Genomic DNA, 17123 nt, shown 5'->3' with positions numbered 1-17123 from the left:
CATTACGGGCTGTCCTAATGTCCTTTTGAGCAAAGGCTGTCTAAGATGAGGTATGCCAGCTATGTAAGTCTGTTGGCCTGTCTCAGCTATATCCCCTTGTAATCCAAAAGTATTGTTTCTGCAGGAGTTAGTTATTTTGGCATTATATGTAACTGCAGTGTTTCAATCGCATAGCATAGAGGACAAACTAATGGGATTTGACTTTTTTTGAATAAGGTATTACTGAAACATGGAAGACCATGGTGAAATGGCAGTGGAGCAACTGTTGGTAGCTATATAAAAGATATGGTGGGACACACAAGAGCTCTAATGATTACCTGCTTAATATGAACACGTAAATATAATTCATCCTCACGACAACTTTTCCCTGTGATGCAGACAGGTTAAATTACGTTGCAAACATTGCTCAGACAGAGAGATGGCACTGTAGTCCTCTATCTTTGAGTGCCAGTAAGGACAAACTGTATGCAGAGGCTGGAAAAAAAGCATCCTTTAATTACTGTCTTATCCTTTGCACTTATCTATTTCAGCTGAGAGCAGTGCCTTCTGACTGAACCAAGATAATTTCAGAATGGAATAAAAGCTGCGTGGACTCAACTGAATACATAAAAGGTGGGCTGAGGTTCCTATACCCACTTCAGAAACATGTTGGGAAAAAACATTCTGTCCCGTTTCTGCCCCTCCCCAACCCTTTCCCTGCACCAGAAGGGCTTTCTGCTGTAGTATCACATGGTCTGTGGTTATCTGTTGAAAGAAAAAGCTACAGAGCACTGAAGTTGCAGGCTGAAGCCAACGCATCAGGTACAGTGGTCTGACTATTTCTTGTGTTCCATGACTGTTTGTGGTGGTAATGATTTAGAAAAAAAAAAACAAAAAAACTTGGCACTTTTGAAGAAACTCGGGTCATCACTGTTCTATAAAAACAATTAATTAAGCCTCCTCAGGAAAAATATATCTGTGTCTTCTGCCTCCTGCATCTTTCCCTTTTGCAGTCAAGTATCTCCTGCAGATCTGGGAGATAGTTTGTATGAAAGATGTTGTGAGAGATTCTGCTATATAGAAGGTATAGCTGGCAGGGATGGGGGAGAAGATCTTTACATTAATTTTTCTACAATTTTTTGAATAGATCAAAAGTATCGATAAGGTAAATTAGGGGCTACTTGGACTCCACAGTAATTTTCTGTTGGCTACTTTATGGTCTAGAGCTCTGATAGTCAGCACTGCAAATGCAGCCCCACCTGTGCCAGCCCTGAGCAACACATGGCCCTAGGAATGTCCGGATTTGTTTAATCTGTCCCAATGAGCCCATTTATTAAGAACATTTTCTTTCTCTGTGGTTGGAGCTCCTCTAATATCCTTTTATCTTTTATCCTTTTATCCAGAGTAGCACATGAGGGAGTGAGCTGGCCTTCCTATGTATAGCAAAGTTGTCTTTACTGAACTTGGACAGTTTGTAAACTTGAATTTGAATGCGACAGTCTCACAGTATCTCCAGGGAAGTGGTCAGCACACTGCATTGTCTGCAAAGTTTAATTACCTAAATTAGATTCCAATTGTCCATCTTGACTTTCTAGCATATAGTTTAAATGAAGTTCAAGGTGAAATGAAATACTGAACAGAGACCCAGCAGTCACTGCAATAAACAGAGATGAGCTTGCTGTGTGTAAATCTGGCATGACTGAAAGAAGAAACCAGCGCATATATAGAGAGAAGCAGGGAAGGAAAAGAGAGTCTTGATTTGAGGAAGTAGCACAAATGACCCACTTGGGTCAGATCTCTAGGCTAAATCTAACTGGGATTCAGAGATAATGGACTGTATAGAATGAAGACCCAGAGCCACAGAGTGAGTTAGATATCTGACTCTGGTTGTAATAAATGAGTTTCATGCCTAAATACCTTTGAAAACCTGGTCTTTAAAATGCTTAAATGTTTATAGCAGTTATAGAACTTGGAAACTCCTCATAGTTACTAAAGAATTAAACACGTAGGTCTTCCAAAAATACTGGCTTTGTCAAAACAGCTGCAGAACAGAAACTCAGGCCAAGCCAGTCACAGCTGCCTCCTGACGGCCCAGGAAATAGTGGAGTGGGTTTTTTTTTTTTTTTTTTTTTACTGCTAAGTACTTAACAAGCACATTGACCTTCCATGGGTATATTGCTTTAACTCAGGTGAGACAGCTGCTTTCTAAATGGGATAGCTTTTCCTTCAGGGATCATAGTGAGGAGAATACAAGGGCTTGCCTAAAGCGAGGAGTGTACGGAAGCTGTAGGATGCGCTTATCAAGGTTGGTTAACAAATGAAACTGTATAGATGGGATATTATTTGTAGTATTTCTGTTCTCAAAACATCGTAGGTGCAGCGCTGGCTTTTTAACACTAACACATTTTAGAGTATCCTTCTCGCTCTGGTCAGGCTTTGCTGTCTCTAAAGCAGGCCCAGATCTCTGTGATGTCTGCATGTCTTTCAGTGGATTTGGAACAGCAGTTAAATTGATTTTTTTCGTGAGCTTTGCTTGGGCTTTGTGCCAGAATCCCTTCAGAGATGATTCTGTCTTGGTGCTGTTGACTTTAGGCTGCCTGTAGGTCCTGGCAGAAGGAACCCTGTTTCACGCTCAGTCCATAATCTGAAGTTAACTTTTAGGATGATTGAAGCTCTAGAAGTCTTTCCTTCCAGTGAAAGCTTGTACTCAAAGAATAAATCTCAGTAAAATTTGATCTCTAAAGTACCTTTGCTGCTTATAGTAAAAACTGATGGACACGTTCAAGGTAAGGAGCATATACTATATTTGGATTCCTTTTTCAGAACTGTTTTGTTCTTCATGCTCAGCAGAAATCTTTTGTCTTTGTTTTAAATTATTGGGCTAGTGTGGACTTGAAGTATCATGAGGATCAGTTTAAAGAGTTGTACAGTGTTTTGAAAACGTAGAATGGGAATGATCCAAGTGTTCAGATTCAAATGCAGGTTGCAAAGGAATGCTGCTGATTGAATTTTCAGAGACTGCATGTTAGATAACACCGAGTTTGCCATTTAAAGGTAAAATCAAAGCCACAGAAAATTTTTCTGAAGTATGAGCAATAGAGAAAGCTTATTAATGATTTTGTAGAAATTAATAAGCCATTGTTTGGTTTATTGATACTTAGAAACTTTTAGGGTAACCTGATAGACTTACACAGAATATTTAAGGGCTTGTGATAGGAACAGCAGTTAAAGACAGTGCAGAGATGCTCCAAACTAATTTGGCCTATGTCTACTTCTTGTATCACCAGTGAGGAAAAGACTAATCTACATTTCATACTCTGTTTTTAATTTTGAACCATGTGTGTTTAAAGAAAAACCCCAAAACTTTACACTGTGCATTGGAGCCCAGAGGACAAGGAAGCACAGATGGTAAGGCCTCAGGTGGAAAAGTTGTAATTTTCCTTTTGAATTTGATGCTGTTCTGTAGACCTCTATTGCACAGATATAGTGGGATTAAGGAGTTCTGCTAAATATATTACCAGATCTCCATGAAACACGACAAATTATTTCAAATTTTCTTTAGGGAGGATTACATTCAGTGTTGAAGTCTGTGCAGCAGGTATAAAACTCATACTGCAAATTTCCTTTTATTACTAAATAATGAAATTATAATGGCTACTTAATACTGTATGTGCAAAAGGATTGATGTGTTTTTAATTCTTGCTATTTAAGTAGTGACCATCTCAAAGACTGTCTGAAAAATAGGATTGGTGACTGTATTGTACATTCTACAAAAGACATTTAAAATGTTTTCTCTGTTAACTTCACAAATAGACACACTTCAGGTAGTTAAAAAAATCTAAGTATAAAATGTCTTCTGGCTTGAATTTTTTTTTCCAAGAACTGAGAATGTTTCAGATTAATCTGAAATTAATTCTTCTCTGTCTCCTTCCCTCTCTCTCTCTCTCTCTCTTTCTCTCTCTCTTTTTAACCAAGTAAACTCCAAAATCAATTATTTGCACAATCCTGGTCTTAATGTGTATCATCTGATATCTTAATCAAAGAATGACGCTACTTCTCTGAAGTGCCTGCACATTTGCAGACAGCCAGAGCAATAGCTTATATCATTTTGATTCTGTGATTTATTATTTCAGCGTAAAGTTGAAAGCAAATCTCTTTTGTATCTGTCTGCAAAAAACTGTTTCATGTAACTGTATTTTACTATACTTGATCTGACATAGAGTCATCCTTGTAGCACGTTCTGGGAGTGGGATGCTGTAAAGATGTTTCAAAAGAAACCAAAAATTTGTTCTCAAAGCAACCAGTACTTCTGAAGAGAACGGAAGACCAATGAATACTTGTTTAGGATTTCTGTCTCCTTTTCCCTCTACCTTTCCTGAGAGATTTTACAAGCATATTTTGATAGAGCATAGGTATAAGCACTGTGAAACACAGAATAGCTATAGCTTGCCAAAAATGTGATGGGATTGTGTAGAAGCTGTCAATAACAAGATGCATTTCCTGTTCTGGAGGACTTCTTAAAACATAAAGCTAAAATTTAAGTTGTTGATTCAACACAGGCCTTGGCATGATTTAAACTCTATTTTTGCTGATTAGCCATAAAGACGGGCGTGTTCTGTGAGCGTGCTGGATAGTAAGGAGAACTTGTAGCTGGGATATGAGTGTTACTGTATGAAAACATCTAGATGTTGCTGACGCTGGGTAGAAGGGGTTAAGTTTGCCAGCAAAGTCAAGTATCAAAATAAGGAGAACTATATACTGCATACGTTTGTGTTGTACTAGGCAGGGTAATCTTTGATTTTTATGATAAAGATGGATATTTTTTCTCCATTGAGCGGCTTAGGCTGCCGCTTAGTTTCACTATAAGGCTTCAGTTTGAAGTTACCAGTTGAAATAGATGATCTAATCTGGTGTGACCCGCATGTGATAGGGAGGTGTACCCTTTATAATGCTTTGGCATAAGGTATCTGGAAAAGACAGTCTGTTTTAAAGCCCATCTTCTGTTTTGCCAAGCATTTCATTCAGGCGCTGGTTGAAACAGACTGCTTCATGGCCCTGAGCAATGACAGGAGAGAATACAATTGTGATAAATAGGCAACAGTGCAATTGTTTTTTCCAGGCTCTTGCCTGGTGTTCATTGCCTTAGCATTGGACTGCTTCTCAGACTTTAAGTTACTTGCATGCAGCACTCACTGCTTTACCAGCCTGAGCCAAAAATAAAAGCTCCTATTGGAAGCACTTGTGCAAAGAAGTGAACACTGTCTATGCTTCACTGTTGCATGTGGGTGACCTCTACAGGCATCCTTGCTTAGCTTTTTGGAGTAAAGCACATAAGCTTCCAACTCACTTGATAATTCACAAAGTCTGCAGAAATACCTAACTACCTTAATATGGTACAGAGAAGCATATGAATATGAAGGTATGAATTTTGAATTCTTCTATTTATTCACTTATTCTAGTGCAAGCCATTATTATTTTCTTCCCAGCAGTGTGTTGCATGATGGACCACTGAATTGCTACACATGAGTTTTAGCTATCTATATTTACATTAACGTGTCTAGTTAATACTGAATTACCTGGCCCAGTATTCAGTCGTATCACAGTTTCCTGCTTATCTCACACCATGTTCAGATAGTCACAGCAATAGTACTGCCATGTTTCATATCCTCCCAACTTTGTGAAAAGAGCAGTCATTCTTTAGAAATCAAAGCACCTGATTTGAAGCATGACTTTGGCCCCTGAAGGCCGAGTGCTTTTGTCTGTCTGTTTGTTTTTAAGCACATCCCTTTCTCTATGGTTTATCTCCTAAAGTCTTTGAATACTTCTAACGGGCAACATCACATGTTAGCTCAGAAGCGGGAAATTTGGGTAGATGTGCCTATTCTAGTATTTCAATCCAGCAAGAAATAGACTGGTTCTTGGTCTGCGTTCAACATGCTACTGCTATCTGCTCTAGGATACCTGATATCTATCTTTCCTCTATTTGTTCTCCTCTTGAGACTGATTTCAAAGTAAAACAAGATAGGCCTAGGCAATCCTGCTCAGCTCAGTGTGGCCCAGACAATTTTTGGTCTGTGATCTTCTAGCTATGCCAGTATGAGTAAATCAAATGTGCCCAAGACTATTCTCTGACGTTGAGGCCAACTGCACAGCATAACCCACATCCAAACGATTAAACTCTCATAATTCTCAAAAAATATATATATATTGGTTGGGCCACAGAATATAGGAATACAGAAGCAATGTCTGATTTAATCATCATTCTCCAGACTTCTGTAACAATTTTTAAATATAAAAATAGATAATATTTGGATAAATCAGGCTGATTTCACATATTCTGTGCTCTCAGAATGCTACACTTAAGACTAGGCTGAAAAGGAGAGCAGTAAGGTTATAGAGGGCGGGTTAGAAAGCTTTGCTGACTCAGAAAAGTAATTGAATCTTCTCACCTGGAGAGTCTCTGTTAAGTACAAGCGATGAATTGCACTGTTGTAGTTTTGAATGATATTTAAGAACTGCAGTGAGCTGCTGTACCCAACCAAACACCATGAAGGGGAAGGGAGGTCAGTATGTGTGCTTGGATGCCTCTTAAATTTATCAGTTTAAGAAGTATAGATTTTGCGAATGCTGCCATATGCACTTAGGCTCCTAAGCAAAAGTCTCTAGTAGGAATTGGAGATTCTGATGCTAAGAAGCTCATTCTACAATGTTATTTTATGTTTCATTGCCTTCTTGTCTCTGCTGAAATCCTGACCAAAGCAGGATTTCTTTTTCCATGGCAGTGGTTCCCCTTTGAATCCACAAGGGGAAAGCCACAGCTAAAGGCATTTCTCTCTAAAAGCACAGCACAGACCGATCACAGTCTCCCTTGGAAGTTGTTAGTGCCAGCCTCTGGTACTGTTCTCATGCTCTGTTACTGCTAGAATACTGTAGAGTGTAAATTTTGTGTATGATATTTTTAGCAAGGTCTCTTCTCTCATACTTCCCAACACGTGCAGATCTAGGTGTTCACTGTCTGAGTTTTTACTTTGTCAGATATCTAAGCCATTATAAAGTCTGTGAGATAAATACTGTAAAATAATTTTGAAAGTCAACGTGAGGTAATCAAAGCATGTTTGGAGAAAGTAACAGAAAATAAGTTAATAATATAAGAGTCTTCTACATACATACATTCAGATGCCTGCGTGCACACACATACCCATACTGGTGGCTAATTATATTGCAAATCATCTTATATTGCAAAGAGTTTGACTTTTTCACAACTTGCTCGACCTCTAGGTTGCAATGTCCAAATAGGAATATCTAATTTGAAACATTCCCTTTGAAGGTAAAGAAATAAACCCTTCTAGCTTGTCATGGCATGCACCTAGAGAAATTTGTGTGCGCGCTACGTGATAGCATCATCCATATTTCACACTTCAAGACATTTTGTAATTAAAAAAATTTTTATTGCATCTCTTCTCCCACAGTTCTCCCACTTTTTGCAGAATGCTGGTCACAATGTTGAGTAAATGTAGGTGTCAAGCTTTCAGGACTCTTTTTATGGTATCTGCAATGTATTACCTTGCACCACATAGCCATACCAGTGTACTCAGCCTCTGGTCAGGAGTCCCTGTACTGTGTTTCATAGCAGTACAAAAACCTATCATAATGCCATTTTATTTTCCTGGCTTTTTCCAGCTGACAGATGGGGTTGTAACTGTGAGTGTATTACAGTTTCTGTCTCGTTGTCTTCAGATCTGACACCAAAATTTTATTCTGCATGATGCCAAGTCTTGTGAGACAGATCATCTTGGTCATGTTGCTATGATTCAACTGTAAGCTTAATATTAAAATATGTTCTGCTCGTTTTCAAAAGCAAACAAGGAAGTAACAGTGCTGTCCAGCAGTGCTGGTTGATAAAAGTCTACTAGAACTGAAATTTAGGCCAGTATAATCTTTTTTTCTTTTTAACTTGCACTGTCCCAGAGGTTTAACATCCTGTCGGCTTTTATCTTGGATGCATGGCTTTGCTTTCTTCTCTTGCATGATGCTGATTTAGTCTTTGTAGTTACTATATTACGTTTACTGGTGTCCTTCTGTCTCTTTTACATCCAATTTTCTATCTCTCTATGCTGAGGTCATATCTTGGGCCTAATCCAAGCATTAAGTATATTTTACTGGCATCATGTCCATTTTTCTTACATGCAGAATATCATTTGCTGAATTATTATACTACTCCTTTTAGATGGCACTTTTACTTTCCCTGTCACCTTTAGGTCAAGTCACCCCATACTCGGAACACTTTCATTACTGTCTTTCTCTCCATAATTCTTAACTCCCATGAGTACTACTTTGCATTTAGTTTACTACTTCTACTTTATATTTGCTATACAGTTTTTGTAGTCTCTTCCCCCCTCCTTCCTTTCTCCTCTCCTTTTCCTCTTCTTTCTTGTAGTATTTGATGAATTAAGCGTCTGCTCCGTTTATTCTCTCCGCTCTGCACATTTCTTGATTAAAACTCTTGTGGTCATTCCAAGGGTTCACGGTATTTTAAGACAATCTAAATCTAAGCTGTCACTGTCCTGTCCCCAGAGCCCGCCCTCTACATTTCTGCCTTCCCCTCACATGTATATGCACACTTTTTTTTCACTGGCACTAGCACTTGTGTAAGCAAGAGCCAGCTTCCAGAGTTGATCCGGCTGAAAACTAATCCTAAGGGGGGGGTGGGGCGGCAAGGAATTTAGATCAGCTCAAGCTGCAGTGGAGCCACAGTTTGAATGTGATCGTTTGCATCTCTTGTCCTTGTACGAACCTGCTATGAAGTTAGTTGTTCTTCTTTGTATGGGGAGACAGTTTCATGTAGTTTGCCAGTCTACTGTCTCTGTGACTGAGGAGAGCCATCTAGAGTAAAAAAAAATTTTTGGACTGATAATTGATTATACATGGATCTTCCTCTGTCTTCTGTTCAAATGTGCCAGACTTGGTACATAGTGGGTAATGGTGCAGCTGCTCTTTCTTACACCCTTCCTTTCTGCAGTTCTGCATTCTTTACATTGCCCTCCAAGGGCTTTCTAGCAGCTTTTTTGGGCCCACAGACTTGGACCAGGACTCTAATCCATGCCCGTTGTTTCCTTTAAGGACCTAATTTTTAGCTTCTGTTGTTTCCTACGTGCAGGAACGGTTCCCTTCTGTCACTGCTCGAGCACCGAAGAGAGAATTTGCACCTTCGCTGCTTCCCGTGTTCTGTCGTCCTGCCTCAAGCACCGTCTAGCAGCGGTTTCATGTTTCACTGCAGAGCTTATCAGCCTAAGGTACATGCCCCACTAGTACAGCGTGAAGTCTGCCCAAACAGCTGACTAAGCAGCTGCTGCTGCTCTTATTGAGGATGTTATCTGAGTTCAGGAGTCCTTCCAGCCCTGGGAGTGAATTCATGTGCTGCTGTTGTGAAGGTGTCTGCTGGAACAGAGGGGACAGTTTTATCATTCTCTGGGAGAAGTGGTAGCTCGGGCTCATCCCAGCCCGGGGCGTAGATCCCAGAGCAGGCTACAACCAGGCTAATGATGTTTTAGAGGAAGAGGACGAGTGTGGTTCTTCACTTTCACCAGTTTTCTTTATGATTCTTGGCATAATGACAAGTAGCACTGACTAGGATCAGCAGGATTTTTTCCCTGTTATTTTGCATTCTTACTTAAAAACAATCTTTATCTTTTCCTGAAAGAAATATTTCTTTATGTGATTAGTTGTTGGTAATACTGTGTGGAAGAACCTAGAGCCTATGAGCAGAAACAGGAGTGAAAGACTTTATCGTGCCTGGGTGTATCACGGATAATCCAAAGCAGAATATTATACAGAAACTAGAATCTGCTAAGGGTAAAGCAGAATAATCTCTTAACTAGGGTATTTGCTCCTGAGGACAAATGGCTCTCGAGATGATAATCTAATTAACAGCTTTTTATACTAACAAATCCTATCAACTATATACTTAGTGAAATTACTGGCTCTTGTACTGAAGTATGCTCCAGTGTTGGTGAAAGTAGTCATCTCCATTGATTGAATTGCGTCACAGGGTTGTGCAGGTAGCCAGCTGCCCCCTAAGCAGCACTGCTCTTCAGCCGTGCCTTGAGTAGTCAGTCAAGAGTAACGAGCAACAGCACACGTTTGGGATAAAAGGGTGTTATATAACATTTTTTATGATAAAATTCTGCTCTAACAGTGCAAGCAAAGAGATTCATTACTAATGGCATTTACCTCACCACAAATACATGCACTTATTGTGAAACGGGGGATGATGTGACTACCTGGTGGGGCTTATTTTCGCAACTTGCAGTTCTGAAATTTGGCCTCTTTTGTACTCAGTGTTGTAATGCAGAAGTAGCAGCCTGAAACAAGAAGTGAAAGGACCAATGTAAGCCTGAACCTTAGGAGACCTTTTCTGATTTTATCACAGCCAGTGTAATTAGCCACTAAGTTTAGTGTGTATGTTCCTAAATTGTTTGTGAACGAATAGTGGCACCCTTTTATGGCATATTTAGCGACTTCCTTGTTTTCCTGAGCGGTCCTCAGTGTTTGGTCTCTTAGTGGAATTAATCATGATAGTGTTTACTTGCATTTCAGCCACAATTAGGAAACTTTCTGACTAGTTTTGAAATAGATGAATGTAGACTTTTCCTGTAAACAGCTCCACGTTCTGCTTCGGAAAATTTTCCAGTGATTCTCACACATTATTGAAAATTATTGCTTGGCTTTAGACACAAACTGTAAATATGTGCTAAACACTTGAGTAAATACCTCCTAAAAGTGCTTTTTCTTTATTCGGGGGCTCGCTTTATGCCTGAGGAAAGGTTACAGAGAGTCAATTGTTTCTTTGAAAAACAACTAAGGTTTTGTAAACGGGGAACAGAAATGAATACAGAAAAGATTTAAAGTTTTAAATCTTCATTTGTCTTATGGTGAGAGCTGGGTGTTAGTGACCTCCTCTTTCGCTCTTCTCTCTCGGGTGCCTGCTCTCACACTCGCAGAGTCCTGCGCTACACTTTCATTTTGTCTTTTGAAAGTTTTTTCACTGTTCTTGTGGACTGTAACAAGCACATAGTAAAGCAGAAACGCTGGCTTTCTGGAGACTGTTGCTCGCTTTCCAGCTGAAATAATTTCCTTTGAGGACCTCTCTGCCTTTGCTATCCCGAAGTGGCTATTTTTCAGCACTTACTTATTTACCTGAGCACACGAGCGTGGTACTACCTAGGCAATTTCCGAAGCTCTTTCCGCTGGGCTGTGGTGAGTCATCCTTGCTCCTGCTTTGGGCTAGTTGGGAGAGAGGGAGTGCGGGGAAGGAGAGAGAGGGGGAGGAGGAGGGGGAGGAATCCTGCATCTCTCCCTTTGCAGCTATTATCAAAGGGAGACGAAATATCGTTGTAAAACTCCAAAAGCTTTGTTGAAAAGGAAACAGGGATAGTGTCTGAAATGTATTCAAAGCTAAGTTCTCCTGCCCTTCCACTGGGCTTGTTTTGTATAACAATGTTTGTTTTGACTGCGCATGAGAAAAGCTTCGAGCCATGCAAATGATGGCCTTCCTCTGAAACCCAGATAGAAATAAACTGGGCTTACTGCAGAAATGTAAATGTTGCTGAAATCTCTAGTGGGTTTAAGACGCAGCTTTCGAAAAGTCACACGTTTGTTCTTGCTTACCTAAGGCTTATTCCCTGGAGGTTATGCTAAAGAAAGAATTTTACTTTAGAAAACCAGTTGCCGTTTCTGCAAACAGAATTGGACACAAACCTGTCAGCTCCTTGCCTGCAGACCCAGCCCTGACGCCAGTCCGTTTAACTGACGGGACAGTCAGTGGCCTGGTATCTTTACTCTCCTAATACAGAGTTACTGTCCCCTTGGAGGAGTCTGTTCTGTGGGACTGAAAGATAACTAAAATACTGAACAACTGGGAAAAGAAAGAAATGCTCTCAGAGTTGCAATAAGGGTAATTTCCTATTTTATCTTGATTTTTCTCTATTTTTCTTTCTTTATTCTTCCAAGACATTTTAGTCCTGAATGAAACTTTATTAAATTTACAGCCCTTAGGCTATAGTAACAAAACCACCGAGACGTTCACAGACGGGAAACATGACTGAAAAGGCTGCTGTCCCTTCTGAATCTTCAGACATCAGGGCCTGATTTTCCAAAGGCAACTTTGCAACTTTGTACTGGTTGCGCTTTTATAACACTAAGAGTTCTGGAGGACCAAAGCATCATGCAGATTCTTCTCAATCCTCATTATTCTTATTAGCAGAAGATAGGTAAGTATTAACTTCCAGCTCTACGCTATCTGTGTATTCTGGCACTTTCTGGTGTGAGCAGCCATCCTCCTCGCATTGGGACATTAGAATTTAAATTGAACTGGTCCATAGTTTACCCTTGTGTCGATAGCAACTTGCTTCCATGAGCGCTACAAAAAAAGGCTGAAGTGGACCTAAAGTCAGTTCTTGCTCCTTGTGTGTATTTTCTCAGAGTTAATGAAATCTGAATGTCTGTAGTGCTGTAGTTTCTTCAAATGCTGTTGTAAGTTTTAGTAAAACGGAAAGCCAGACCCTGTACATTTATCTCCAACTAGAAAACATTTTTTGTCATGTACAGCAGTATTTTAAAGAGACAACTGAGCTATGGGCAGACTTCTGTCAGTTCTTTATAAGAAAAATCCTAGAAGGATTCAAAAATAAAAAAATGTTAAAATTATGCACCTTAATACAGTTTTATAACTTTTTAACTTTGAAACTTTCTGGTGGATTAAGAGAATTACTGCAGTTTTACTGAGATTAACATGAGTTCTAGTAATAAACCTCTAGGGAAGAATGCAATGAGGAGCTTCACTCAGAGGGGGAAAAAAAAAAAAATTTTAATCATCCTGAAGTTTTATGTTTAAAATGACTCTTACATAGTTGATAGTCTATTTCCTCCTTAGTGTTCACATGCAACATTGCTTTCACTTTTCTTGCAAGAGAACTAAGGTATTATGCAATCTGCAAATATTAATGGCTCAGCTGTCAAAAACAAGAATAAACATACAAAAAAAAATACGCAGATAATCACCTTGAAAATATAGTGGCAGTAAAGTTCTTTACTTATGCATTAAGGTTAAAAATCAGCATTATGAGCACTGCAACACATTGCACTTGGATGCTCTCAAACGTCTTTAGCTTCAAGTTCCGTTTCCTTTGCTGTTGCAAAGTAGGCTGTGACTATAAGGCAATGTTAATACGTGCGTACTGAAAGTGCTTCTGAGAATGTTTTTACAGAGGTGTAATATTGGGCATTTGATTTGGGGGGAATGAGAGTTACGAAGGTTGTAAAGGATCATGTGATTGAAGATACACAATTTACTTCCAGTGAAAACTTTGCTAGTGGAATTAGCAAAATCTTTGCAAAAATCAGTATTTTACACCAAAGGCCACTGAGTCAGTAAAGACTCTCAGTAGCTTAAGGGTGATGTATGGCAGGATTAAATTGCTTTAAAAATGGTTTTTAAAATTAGTCAAATCTTACCCACCAAATCTTTGTGTTTTACCACTATTGTGAATGTATGCATCTTCTATTTTTCAGTCTGGGAAACAACAAAGGCTTCTTGCCCTGCTGAAAATTATAAAATGTCCTTTAACAAATCATTGGGATCACCAGAAATTATAAATCATCAAAATTCACAAAGATATCATTTTTATAATGATGCAGGTGCTACACATTTACTCTGAGACTCCTTGTTTCTTAAGGTTTTGGGACTGCTTAAAGTAATGTCTAACATAAATTTTTTTTTTCCAAGTTAGCATAAAGTGACACATATTATTTCTGTAGTTTCTCATTGAGAAATAATGTGTTGATAAAGACGACCTAAATTGTATTCTGGTAACTGGCAGAGTTGGTGGATTCAGCAGAATTAGTATTAACTGGATTGAGGTCTGTCACAGGACAGGATCTTGCCTGTCTTTGCTATTGCCAAGTATCAGGGTAAGTCTGTGCCTTGTGCTCTAGCTCTAGAAGAGACTGCTTTCATGTGAGCTGTAGGTGCATAAGGAGTGGTCTCTGGCATGGTCCTTCAGGTCTAACTGTATGGCATCCTGGTTGAGTGTGACTGGAACAGCAGGAGACGGAATCTGTGCCTATGATTTCTGGGATATTAAAATGAAAAAATAGCAAACCTAGGCATTGGAATGTTTGAACTGTGAAGTTAATTACCTGTTTTAATTTGGTCACGTTCTAGCATAAACTTTGTGCATAGTTTTAAGTTACATGATCAAAATTTGGTCTAGTTCTAATGCTCCTGCCTTGTTTACGTGCACAGGTTGGACCGCATGCGGGTGGGGAGCAACCTCTCCTGTTTGCTCCTCCTTGTCCAACCTCTCCTGTTTGCTCCTCCTTGTCCAACCTCTCCTGTTTGCTCCTCCTTGTCCAAGTGTGGCCCTGAAAGTGTTTCCTGAAGACAGGATGCCTAATTTCCTAATGGACTCTTTTATGCCATTCATTGAAATTTGACATATCTCCATTAAAAATCTTTATTATGGTTTTATAGGAAAGAAAGTGAGTCACAGAAAAATTAGTTGAAAATATCTACTTATGTTAGGTGTCTAGTACAGGGTGCCTAAGTTTTTTTTTTCCAGATTACTTAGCGTTATGCAGCAATTAATATGTTCAAAATACAACTCCTGTTTCCTTCAATTGCAGATACATGTACCCAGCGCATCTGTGAATAAGATCTTACGGTTTCAAAGTAGGGGGTCAGAAAATGAAGGAAAAGAATATTGGTGACTAGCTATTAATTCAGAAGGCTTTGCAGAGGGCTTCTGGTAGAGGCAAGTACAGAATCCACCTCTTCGCAGCTGCCTTCAGTGATCTAAACCATCAGACTACTTCTGCAGCTTTTCCCTAAGACCACTTTCTCATTCACTGCATAATTCTTAATTTTTTCTAGTAAAGGAAGCAGAGATACTGTAGGAAAGGGCATATTCATGTAATGCTGATTCAGTCCCATCTTTCACTAGTCCATCTTTTGAACTAGAAATGGATATGAAAAAGGATAAAATTTTCTTGTGTCATTATGTCATTAAAAAATTTGAGACGGACGTACCCAGACTGAATTTAAGTTGCACAGACAAACTGGATTCTTGTATTTCTTTATTCTTGCGTGTTTGATTCTAAAACATTAATTGCATGTCTTTAATAGTACCATTTGTGTGTAATTCAATTTTTATGTGTTTGGGACCTGATCTCCCCTTAAAGTTGATTTTGCTGATTATTCCAGTAAAGACAATATCCAAAAGACCTTCAACTTGTTAGGCACATTATATCCCCTTATAACTGCATCTTTGTATCTTCTCTTCAGCATTACACTGAGGTATAGAAAACCATTAAAAGCAAGTTTGCTATCAGTTGTAAATTTGTAACATTTGTTACCATCAATTAAAAGCATTGTGTGAAATATATTTTATTTAAAAATCTGGTAGGATAGTTAGCAAATCTTTTAGAAGACATAAAAAGAAGCCTTTTCCTTGAAATTTTATGTTTATAATTTGAGATGGATTCTTCAAAGTACAGCAGAGTTTTACCCCTGGCAATTTTCGTAGATGAAGGTAGTTTTAATAACAAGGTAGACTTTTTCTTCTCTTTTGATTCAATGGAGCAAAATCTGTTGACATTAGGATACGTCATGATGGCTAATGTGTCTAAAGACTACACAAAGAAGGTAGATTTTATAGGGGAGTAGGGTATCAGCTTATTCTGACTGAAAGGAGTAAAGTTCATAATTGAAGATTTGTATGCAGCTTTTGCTGTTTATGTTTCTCAAGCTGTGGCTACATAAAACTTTAAAAAAGCTAAGGGGTGAATTTTGTTGAAAGGTTTTTTCTTTTTTTTTAGTAGAAGGAGTGCAGTTGATTTTTCAGTTTGATAGTGTGTGATTGATTTCATAGCTTAGGAATCAAGTGAAAAATGAGGTGTAAAAATGGGAAGATGTGGATTGTGGATTCCAGGGAGTTTCTGATCTTCTCTGTAAAGCTTTCCAGATGACACCTCTCTTACTCAGGAAAATGTTTCTTTCTTTTGCTGCATATAAAAAATAATTTTTGCTCTATGTTTAAACACTGCAATCATAATTGAATAAAATATATCAAAGCCAGAAAACACCTGTGGAAACACTTTTTTGGTTCCTAAAATTACTATCATCATGTTACAGATGTATTTATAGTGTACTGAAGTAACGCTAATTCATAACGCTCAATAAAAGACGACCATGAGTTAAATTTGCTGCTAGTTTTTACCGTGAGTATACTCTGCTAGCTTTGACAGAACTGGCAGAGGCTATACATTTTTGCAGAATTGGACCTATTTCTGATTACATCTGTCTATTTTTCTTTTGAAAGCCTGTAACTATACAGAACTCTAAAACCTGAGAGTGAGATTAGAAGAATGCTGTGATTGTTTTCATATTGCTGTTGTGCTGGTTTTAATTACAATCAAAAATAGAAATTTATAGACCATGGGCCAAATCTGGCCTCAGGATCTTATATTTCTGGAATGCAGCCATGGGAGGCCTCTGTCCTGGCTGTCATGCTGTCTTTCTGTCTCTTAAGAAGGTGTGGGGCAGGCAATCTGCTGTCCCCGGTGGCATGGCATGTTCCTCTAGCTTTCTGTCTATAGCAGAGTGGAGCTTAGCTCTGTCGGGTGGCGGCTGCTGCTGTTGTCCCCGCTCAGAGCCCTGTCCCTGCTGGCCAAAATGGGAAGACCTCCAGAAGTCCACGGAGGATCCTGACAGTGGTGAGGTCTCTGTGGTGCCTAAGAGGATAGTGTATGGGAGGGTGGCTGGGCAAGGTAAGTGCCAGGGCTGCCTTTCCCCTCTTTCCCTACTTTCCAGCCCACGAGGTAGAGATGAGTTCCTGTTCTTCATAAAAACAAACAGACAAACCCAAGGATTCCCAAGTTCCCATCTCACTACCAGAATATAGATTTTACTTTTTCTTCTTCTGGAGGCTAATTCTTCATTCAAGACCAAAATGAGGCCTTAGAGATCCCCAAGTTTTGTGGTGCTGTGCTGCGCAGTACAATGTTGTTGAGCAAGGTGGCTCAGATCTGACAGTGCTGGGGTTAGGCCCTTCTAGATATGATATGTATGAGTGGTCACAAAAAAAACC

The 17123-nt window shown here is 39.2% G+C and overlaps 1 protein-coding gene across 3 annotated transcripts in view; it reads left to right on the top strand.

Annotated features, from left to right (window-relative positions):
* The first annotated feature begins 770 nt into the window (after positions 1-770).
* The window catches only part of ST6GALNAC3 (ST6 N-acetylgalactosaminide alpha-2,6-sialyltransferase 3), a 246240-nt gene continuing 229887 nt past the window's right edge, over positions 771-17123 (top strand). Inside the window, exons 1-2 of one of the 3 annotated variants that reach the window (XM_068952793.1) lie at positions 771-801; positions 9137-9272. In XM_068952793.1, the coding sequence (XP_068808894.1) occupies positions 9243-9272 (30 nt within the window). In that variant the 5' untranslated portion in view covers positions 771-801; positions 9137-9242. Of the gene's footprint in view, positions 802-2153; positions 2169-2198; positions 2285-9136; positions 9273-17123 lie in introns of those variants that run through there. The other 2 variants (XM_068952794.1, XM_068952790.1) reach the window with 2 other exon arrangements.

Source organism: Struthio camelus, chromosome 8 (genome assembly GCF_040807025.1).
Source record: "Struthio camelus isolate bStrCam1 chromosome 8, bStrCam1.hap1, whole genome shotgun sequence".
NCBI lineage: Eukaryota > Metazoa > Chordata > Aves > Struthioniformes > Struthionidae > Struthio > Struthio camelus.
This window is presented reverse-complemented; position numbering and strand designations above follow the sequence as displayed.